At 32.4% G+C, this 10,133-nt stretch overlaps 1 protein-coding gene across 1 annotated transcript; it reads left to right on the top strand.

Annotated features, from left to right (window-relative positions):
- Window positions 1-4,149: 4,149 nt before the first annotated feature.
- LOC146996836 (uncharacterized) lies at window positions 4,150-9,892 on the top strand. The gene is made up of 3 exons (XM_085819687.1): window positions 4,150-4,447; window positions 5,148-5,489; window positions 9,860-9,892. The coding sequence occupies exons 1-3, from the start codon at window positions 4,292-4,294 to the stop codon at window positions 9,890-9,892; spliced, it is 531 nt and encodes a 176-aa protein (XP_085675813.1). The 5' UTR covers window positions 4,150-4,291.
- Window positions 9,893-10,133: the final 241 nt, after the last annotated feature.

The following is a 10,133-nucleotide window of genomic DNA, read 5'->3' on the forward strand; positions in this document are numbered from 1 at the left end:
TTTAACGCTTGAGCCTCTTCAATGCTTTTGAACAATTTTGGAGTAATAAAATTTGATAACTCGGATTATCCTTTCCGATTGCTCAGCATGTTAAAGTTTAAACTTTTAACGGTGGTAGCAAAAAGCAAATCCTAATAAAGCAGACGCTGTATTGTACATTAGTACGTAAGGCATATTTAGTATGTTTCCTCTATTTAGCGCAGTTTTAATCAAAGAATCGTAAGTCAAAATGACTACAAAATCTTTATTTAACAAGTATGAGAACTCTGATTAACTTAAGTAGAACAACAATTAAAGTAACAGTCTTCACAGATATTACAAGTATCGAAAAGAATAACTTGCATAGAATCATCGCCAGTCCTAAATATAATCAGACTTACCTATTTAGGATATAAGAAAAGAAACAGGAACATGCTTTGACACAGTACACGAAAGAGAAAGCACTAATTGAGCTAGACCTTTGGCCCAGGTACAAAAAGCTAAAGTGAGAATCGGATGCCCCCAACCTTCGCTTTCTCTCGTCAATATATATCTTGGCGCACGTTCGCATTTTATGCTTTTGAGTTTCATTATGCAAAAATAACTAAATTTATGCTAACAAATGGTGAGTTATGCCTTGGGAGTAATTTCGTGTTAGAAACTTAAATAATTATCTGTTTCCAAAAATGCTTTAAAATATTAAGTAGATATTATTTTTTCCTTACATGCTACGTACCACTCTGAATGCACACTTATTAAGAGTCCATGTAGCCTAGTTACAGGAAGCAATAGATACCAAAACTGGTAATTATATATTAATGCGATTGAACTTAATATAGAGTTGATTTAACAAATTAATTCTGTCTTCGGGTTCAATTATTTCCCCATGTAGCAACGACAATTATGCCATAATTAATTTACATCATTACTATGCTATTTTTTAACAAGTAATTAACCAGGATACGAGAAAGAAAACGCTATTAATTTTTGAAAAATGAAGTAAAGAATAATAGCTTATGGAAGAATATTAAAAGAAAAACTTAATTAAAAAATTTCAGAAAAAGAAACTAAGAATATAGGTTATATGGAACCTAACTTATGAAATTTAACTCGTAATGAATGCAGAATCTAAATATTACGAATCATGCAAAATGGTAGTGTTAGTTAAGTTTTTATTCTAACTCTTCTGAATAAAGAACATGAACTCTGCGACAGATTTAATACATCGTGATAATTACTGTTGTTTCAGTACCACAGACGTATGCTTACAGTTTCTCAGACAATCTGATTTTAGGCCAATTTAATAATTTTATTCTTTCACCTTACAAGAACATTGCAAATCCAAATAGGAAATTCAGACATATAGATAAAAAATACCGTAATGTGGCAAATCCAACTAACACATTTTAATTACAAAACTCTTCGAATATTCGTGTAACTAATTGCTCATGTTTAATTTACTACATTCATTAGAATACGTAAAATAAATATTCTGTTAATTAAGAAACTTACTAACATTTACGTCGACTAAAACTGCTGTAATTGCTCTTGATGTTTTTAACGTTTCCAGCAGCAGATTGCATGTAGGCACATGTGGTTTTAAATTGTTTTGACAGTCTTCGTTTCTGGTGTCATTGCCGTATAATTAAATGTGCCTTGTTAATTTAATTGTTAAGTTAAATATTTGTAACATAATATGACTAATGAAGTTCAAATTGCTTTAAATATACTGCTAGTAAGTTTATGAATTAACTAATAAATGAAGCAGAAATTTATTATTCTCCTACATAGCAATAAATCAGTGAATTATTTCATACGTTTCCAAAATTACCTTTTTGGATATCCATATATAAATTACTGCTTTTTAACTATTGTCTAATATGACTTTATTGCTACACATCTTTAAACGCTTCTTATGTGTCATGTTCGTTAATTAAAACTATTTAAAGGATTAAATTTTTAATCATGACTCATTAGAGCGTATATTAATATACCCCGAAGGTAACTGGAGAAAAATAAAAACAGTTTTCATTGCACATTTTTGTCAGCAGTCTTTTCCTCTCCACCGTTTTATAGTATTATTTTTTCATTGGTGTTTCACGATCTTGAAGGCATATCATTGATCACGAAAGCAAGCGTCAAGGTGAAGATTTTTATGTTTTGCGATTTAATTAGATTATATTTCACTATTCTTGATGGCATAATTAAAGTTTGAAAAATTTTAAAAATGCTAAATAAAACTCTGTAGTTGAAAAGAATCGTGCGAAACATTTTTTTACATCCAACCATGAGCGCTGCATCTTTCTTCCAGACAATCTCGTACAAAATTTCAGAAGGTTGCAATAACTCCTTTACTTATCCGATCGAATAACTATTACAATAACTATTACTAACTATTACTATATTATATTCCATTTAAAAAGCTAACTGACAATAATCTAGCTCATAGTAGAGCAAAAAATATTGGTTTTGAGCATATAACAACAAATAGTAATACAAGAATAGAAAACCAGTTAAACCAAATTATACCAAACTTTGTGGCACATTTAGATCTAGAACTAAATGGTTCATGCCAACTGTCAGCTGAATATTAGCTTGTTAAATATCCCTTATCTCTCAGTCTCTTATATAGCCGTTGAATAGTAAAGCAAATGAACAATAGACTAGAAGAGAAACACGCTAATGTGACAATCAAAACCGTGAAAGTTTAGTTAATGATTTGAAGTCCAATCCAGTCCTTCCTAATGCCTTTAAAATTCTACTGTCTTAATTCAATTATTTTTGCCGATAGATGGCGTTACCTCCTCGTACTTGGTACTACCAGAGGGTATAAAAATCCGTTCAGTGGTTGATTTCCATTATTTGAAGTTCAGATTTTGAGCGTAATGTGCATTTGCCCCTCGCTCCCTATTTTAACTTCGCTAATATTTCTTTATGCTTGATCAGACAGCCTGGCTCAGTAAAAGTAGGCGGCCAGTGCAACTCTGATTAAAAATCTAGTTATAACGACGTGCAGTGCTGATAAGCACCACGTGTTTCTGTGATTCCTATTTTCTTCTTTCTCCTGATGAGGAGGGACCTTTAGCTGCCCTCGAAATCGATTGAGTGTTTCATTATACCTACGCTAAATTTAAGGTTGTTTTTCACGGTTTTGAAATGAACAATAATTGTTTATATTGGCTTATATTCCCAGCGACTAAAATTTTTGATAGACATATCTCTAAGCAGGAGAAATCTACTTTCAAGCGCTGAGCCCGTGGCAACACTTACTCAAACTTTATAACTTTCAGCTACTTAACTCTTCGCATAATAATACATATTAAAATTCTAAAAGAAATATAAATTGTTAAACAATTTTTTAAATTCAAACTGCTTGTCGCTTCTTAAGTTTAAATACTAAAAAGAGCAAAATCATTACAACCGTTTACTCAATAACGCATTACGCGACTTTCGGCCTGCGAAATAGCTGTAACTCGCCTTGGCATGGATGTCCCAAATTCTTGGCAGATGAGTGGAGACAGATTGTATGTCTAAGCAGCGGTCACGCAAAGTCGAGATATTACGAAATGCTGGTACTTGAGCTCTGAGCTGCCGCTCCATGGCCACCTAAATACTCTATATCGGATTACGATCCGGCGACTTAGGTGACCAGGATATTAATTGGAATTAATCTTTATGCTCCTCGAACCACTCCAACACAGTTCGAGCCTTGTCCATTTACAGTTGGGAGGACAGACGCTATGTAAGGGTGCAACTAATCCGCAGTTATGTTCAGAAAGCCCACAGCTTCCATGATTTGTTTTACTCCAACTAAGGGTCCCCAAACTGCCCATGATAACGTCCCCAAAGCATAATACCGCCACTACTCCCCTGTGAATGACTTGCTGTATATGGAGGGAGCAACTGTTCGCCTGGAAGACAGAGTAACCTGACACGCCCATCGACGTGATGAATGAGAAATTGTGATTCATCAGATCAGGCAACTGCTTTCCACTTATTCATTTTACAGTGTAGAAATTACTGCCCTCATTGTAAGCGTAGTTGGCAATGACGATTGGTCAACAGAAGCGCACGACTGGGACGTGTTCTGCACAGTCCCTTATCGAACAGTGTCAACACCTCCTTATAGAAGGAAGCCGGGACACTGAAGCGAGGGGAAGCTCTGACGTCACAGGTAGTCGTCTCTGACTCACCTCGCTCCTTCAAACAAAATCAAAGCCCCGTAGTTGAGCCAAGAGCGACGAACGTGGAGCGGTTATTTGCGTTAGCGACAGAGTTTTTATATTGTCTCGTGCTTTTATAATTTCATACGATGCCTCATAAATGTGCTGTAGCCACATGTCGTGGTAATTATAAAAACGGACCAAAAGTGGCTGTATTCAAGTTTCCAAATGAGACTGAACTCCGGATGAAATGGATAAGGAGTCTACGAAGAAAAGATGGCTTTCAACCTACTAAACATACCAGAGTAAGTTCAATTTTACTGCATTTTTTATGTTTTGTATCTTTACATTTTTTTATTACTTTTATTGATAGGTATGTGATGTTTATGCTTACGATATTAGATTTTGATCTGTGGGTAAGAAGTTTTATGTTTGAAAGATTTTAATCTTGCCTGTTTTAATCATTTCAAAAAAATATTTTCCTTCAAAGTTTTATGAATGAAATAAAGTTCCATATAACAGGAATAATTCTAAATTTAGTAGTTACATAAATGCCAATAATTTGTAAATGCTTTCTAGTATACTGTGCAGGCAGATTCTGTAGTTATTCCAAATTTATCATAATTTATATGACAAGGAACTACTAAGTAATCATAATAGGTTTCATTTTAAAATTTTTGTAATGATATATGAAAGTTTGGTATGATGTATTCAAGGTAATTATTTGTATTTGGTAACCAGTGTTTGTTGTAAACAATTATCTCAAATATATAATTTTCTTTAAATGTAAATAAAGCTGTAATCATTATGATGAGCATTCCAGATTTTACAAATTACTTAAATTATACACGTAATTGAAATGATATTACTGGTTTTTTAATTCGTATTTATGTATCAAATTATGTATTTAAATCATAGGGCTTATTGACTTCTGTTACTAAATATTAACATGCATCTAACTTTTGTACTCACAACAAGTTGATTTTTGAATATTTTCTTTTATAGGTATGTGAATTACATTTTCGATCAGATGAAATAATACGAGAAATCGAAATGTATGATGAGAAATCAGCGAAGTTAATTAAAGCCCCAATTTCTAGGCCACGTTTGAAAAAAGGATGCATACCTTCTCAGTTCCCTGATGGCCCATCCTACATGTCATCAAATTCTGTATCAAGAATGTCACCAGAAAAGAAGAAAGCTCGTTTAGAAGAGAAATACCTGGAGAAAGCGATAGAAGAAAGTTTGAAAATGAAAGAACGGTATGATAATGAACGATCATTTGAAAGTTTAATTGAATTCAATAATTGCCTAGAACATCAGATTTTAGGAACATTTTGGACAACTGTACATACTGAAAATTCAACTATGTTACTTGATATTTTAAGTGACCCAGCTCCAGAAATTCAGAAATCGGTAGTAATAAATGAGGATTTAACAGTATGTGTTTATATTAAAAACATCGCTATAAAATCTATTGGTAATTTTTTTCCCTCTAAAAATTAGTAATGTAAATATGTTTCTAGAAGTACTAAAGGAAGTTGAAAGTCTGTCTCATAACTTACAAAATGAAGAATATATTAAGAATTCTATACAAATTGTGGATGATATGCTTTCAGAATTGAAAAGAGTGTTACCTGAAAAAGAAACTGAACTGAACTTCCTTTCAGAGCAAGTAAATAAACTAAATGTAAAGAAAGAGAAGTATCGATATACTCCAGATTTACTTATTTTTTGCAGTTTGTTAAACTCGATCTCACCGCATGCATACAAGTTTTTACGACATTCAGGTTACATTTCTATTCCCCTTCCACGTACTATTCGTAGAATTTGTTCAATGTTTTCTCTTAATCCTATTATTGAGCAATTTAATGATGACTTTTTAGGATATGTTAAACAAAGATGCAAGGATTTAGAAGAAAATGATAAAACTGTAATTATTATGATGGATGAAGTGCATTTAAATTCATGTTTCGATTTTAAAGGAGGAAATTTGTGTGGCATGGCCTACAACTGTGAAAAAGCTGCTACAAGTGCTTATGTTTTTATGATACGTAGCTTATTATCACCTTTCAAGGATGTGGCACATATATTACCAGTTAAATCATTAAATGCTGAGGATCTGTATCAATATCTTAAGAAAATTATAATTGGTTTAGAAAATATAGGTTATAGAATTGTGGCAGTTGTCTCTGACAATAATTCAATAAATAAAAAAGACATGTCATTATTTTGTATGCCTCCAAAAATTAGTATTGTGTATAAAAACCCTGCAGACTTATCTCGGCCACTATTTTTTGTTATTGACTCAGTGCACATCTTGAAGTGTGTCAGGAACAACTGGATAAATCAAAAAACTTCTGGGCAATGTTTATTTTATCCAAATTTTGAAAATTTTTCCAAGGTCGAAACAGCGGCATTTGCATGCATAAAAAGTCTCCATTCATTAGAGGCAGGCAGAATTGTAAAATATAGTTATGGTTTGACTCTGAAAGCTCTGTATCCAATCAATTTGGAAAGACAAAATGTCAAGCTAGCATTACAAATATTTGACAGTCGTCTTGCAGAGGCAATAATGGTTATTGGTAAAGAAAATAGTATTTTAAATTACGAAACAACAGCTGAATTTATTAAAATTATATCTACATGGTGGTCAATAGTCAATGTCAAAAGTATCTTTAAAGGACACCATAAGATGAATGAGTATCAAAAGCCGTTAACTGTGCAAAATGATGATGTTAGATATATTTATTTAAATAAGTTACTTGAGTGGTTAGATCAGTGGAAACTTTTAGGCTGTTCTAGTGGTGGACTAACTAAGGAAACACATTTTGCATTAACACATACTAGGGTTGTATTTAAATGGCTACCACTTAATGTTTAGTAAGTGGTTATCATTTGGTGTTAACATACTGTAAAATGCTTTCTCATGATAAAAGTTGTGTTTCAGCATGCTTACAAGATGACAAGTTTATGGTAACTGCTGCTTTTATACTGAGAATGGGTCATTATAATTTATATTTTTATATGGGCATGTACTGACTGTTTTACACTTAAAAATATTGAAAAATTCATTTCCTTGTCTTTAATTTGTTGTTGTGTAAAAAAGGGTCTATGTTGTGTCTTTAAGTGGCCATTACTTATATCATTTGAGTATAATTTTCATGTTACCATATGATAAATTACTTTATCAAGATAACAGTTATGTGTTTCAGCATGGCGACAAAATAACAGGTTTGTAATAACTCCTACTATTATTCTGGGAATTGGCTGAATAAAGGGTGTCTCTGATTAGGAGCACTCATTTCACAAACCTGTGATTTTCATGTGCATTTTGAAATTACCGGTGTCCCATAATTAAGACTGGTGGCTTTCTGGACAAATCATTTTGATATATTCTTTGCTTAAATTAAACAAGCCTGATAGCGAGTAACTTAGAAGATCACGATTTTAGCTTGGAAAAATTACAACAAAATTGTGTTGCATGTAGTGACCATTATACTTTCAAATTGGATACTGGTGCATAGGTAAAACATTTTTATTATTTTCTATATTTGAAACATTAACTGATAATCACTTCCTTTACACAACATCAATAGATGTTTTTACATATACTGGTGATGCTGACATCCATTTGCTGTTGAATGTATCTTTATATGCTTCATAAATAATAATAGCCATCGTATAAAATTTAATATCATTTGTGCACCTGAAGTGTTTTAAATGGTAATGGACGGTCTTCTCAAGTGTTTGCCCGATATTTATCCATATTATGGCAGTATCGTAATACATTTTGAAACTATTAATTGGCTGTTGTAAAAAGTTAATAACGGTGTTTGTAATTGCCAGACAAAATGGGTTGAAATTTAACGAATAGAAACTTGAACTTGCAGTATCAAAATTTAAATATTAAGGTCACATAGTCTCATCTTATTGTTTCTGATGAGACCCAATTAATATAGAAGCAGTTTTGAAATTTTCACACCTGTTAATAAATAAGAATTGATGAGATTTCTTAGTATGACAATATGCTTAATGAGATTTCTGCTTCAATTTTTACAAGAAAGTTTGAATAATTTATTGATAAAAAGAGATCAGCTGGTTTTAACTTATTTGTATGTTATAACTTAGGTGTTGTGTTGTTATGCTGACTGCTTGCATAAAATTGTAAATAAAATTTTTTTATTTTTCACTTGTGAATCTTTATTTTCAAGTTCAGCTATATAACTAACATAATACAGTTAAGTACATATACAACTAATATTATTGGTTCTACAGATTTAAGCAATAATTTTAAATTGCACATTGAATTATTTGCTCAGCAAACCTCTGATATACTAATTTATTTAAAACTTGCAAGACACATAGCATATTATAGACAAAATTTAGTGCATTTTTATACCATTTTCTTTTAAAGACAAATTACTGATTGGAAGAAAAATGAAATGATAAGTAATAGTTTGTATGCAGATAATTTGGGTTTTTTTCATAAATATTAGAAAAATATAAAGCAATATTAAATTATGAGGGAAAAGTCAGAAATTCCTTTTTTGAGTTAGTATGGCTGATTTTTAACTTTTTAAATGGTGCTGTGAAACCTACAAGGAAGTATAATTCATTAAAGTCAAGAAATAAGAAACAAAAAATTCTTAAATTTATGTCAAATTTTATTGTGTTAAATTTTGAAGTAATTAAATTATTCATTATATAAAATTGAATCTCTGAATAAAATCCCACCCAAGTATCTATATCAAATAGTGAAATCAACGTTAAGTACGGCACTAGCGCGCAGCCTGTTTTGTTTCGTTGCTCTCTCGGGGTTTCGACATAGACGACTACGCGTGACGTCACAATCCAGTGTGCCGGCTTCCTTCTATAAGGAGGTGTTGACAGTGTCCGCTGAACCTTGTGTTCCGAAACACTTGCACTTAAGACTGCATTGTATTGGGCTGTCAGTTGAGCCACTGCCTGGCATCGCTTTTGCTGTACCAAACGTGACAGTCTCTGACGTCCTTTTTCTCTGCCAACGCGTGGGCGTCCAACACCTTTGGGTTTACTGTTGGTTTCGCTGACATTTATCCATTTTGCATGAATAATAACAACGAAAGATCATAAACAACTTACCATTCGTGCAGTGTCAGAAATACTCGTTCTGAGTCTTCGGGCCATTACAATCCGTCCTCTATCAAATTTGCTTAGATCAGCAGCCTTTCCCATCACTCGCAAAAGTAAGTGCAAGAATGATTCCTTAACTTCTCCAGCAGCAGTTAAATATCATTCCATTTAATCATTTGCCTTTCACGTCATGCAGGCGTATCCAGTGAAAATCGTGGGGATCGTCATAATGCTTTGACTCGTCATTTTTTAAGGATGTAGTTACTCCTTGCATAAAGACAGTTTCAGAAAACTAAACTTTTAAGCTCACAAATGAAACTTAAAACTGAAGCTTAACATACACAGCTCTGTAATTAAACTAATACTATTGAGTAATTAATACATAATTCAATATCATACAGCAACCATTCAGATGCCATTGTATAGCAAATTAGCAGAGGCTCCAAAATGAAATCAGAGTAAACAGACTCTATAAATCTCTCTCGTGCTTGTAAAGACCTAAATTGCTCTCATTAAAATCAAATCTGTTGTGCTTAATGTCTTAATCTGTTGTGCTTAATGTCTTAATCTGTTGTGCTTAATGTCTTAATATGTCTTAATAGGTCTTTCCATGTGACTTAAGAGGAAGTCTGTAGCACTAGATTAAATTGTGTAAGTGATGAAGGGTTTGAAAATTCCCCTTATACGATGCTTATATGTCCATTATATTACGTTTGTCCATAATCTGTGCCTACGCGTACTTCATAGGACCAAATGGGTAGAGCTTACGTAATAAATATTATCTTGAAGATTTTTCTGCGTAATAAAAATTACGAACAGAATTAAATTTTTAAATTATATAAGAACGTTTTAGTCTATAAATACTTTTGGTCAAAA

The sequence above is a fragment of the Stegodyphus dumicola genome, chromosome 6 (genome assembly GCF_044657685.1).
Source record: "Stegodyphus dumicola isolate Sdum_Otavi_A_Nest chromosome 6, ASM4465768v1".
In the NCBI taxonomy this organism is placed as follows: domain Eukaryota; kingdom Metazoa; phylum Arthropoda; class Arachnida; order Araneae; family Eresidae; genus Stegodyphus; species Stegodyphus dumicola.

Excerpts from the sequence above, each read along its gene's own strand:
- LOC146996836 (XM_085819687.1), top strand. The coding sequence starts at position 4,292 with ATGCCTCATAAATGTGCTGTAGCCACATGTCGTGGTAATTATAAAAAC. Across the intron at positions 4,448-5,147 it reads AACCTACTAAACATACCAGA|GTATGTGAATTACATTTTCG; the intron begins GTAAGTTCAATT and ends TTTCTTTTATAG. Across the intron at positions 5,490-9,859 it reads TAGGAACATTTTGGACAACT|GTCTTTCCATGTGACTTAAG; the intron begins GTACATACTGAA and ends ATGTCTTAATAG.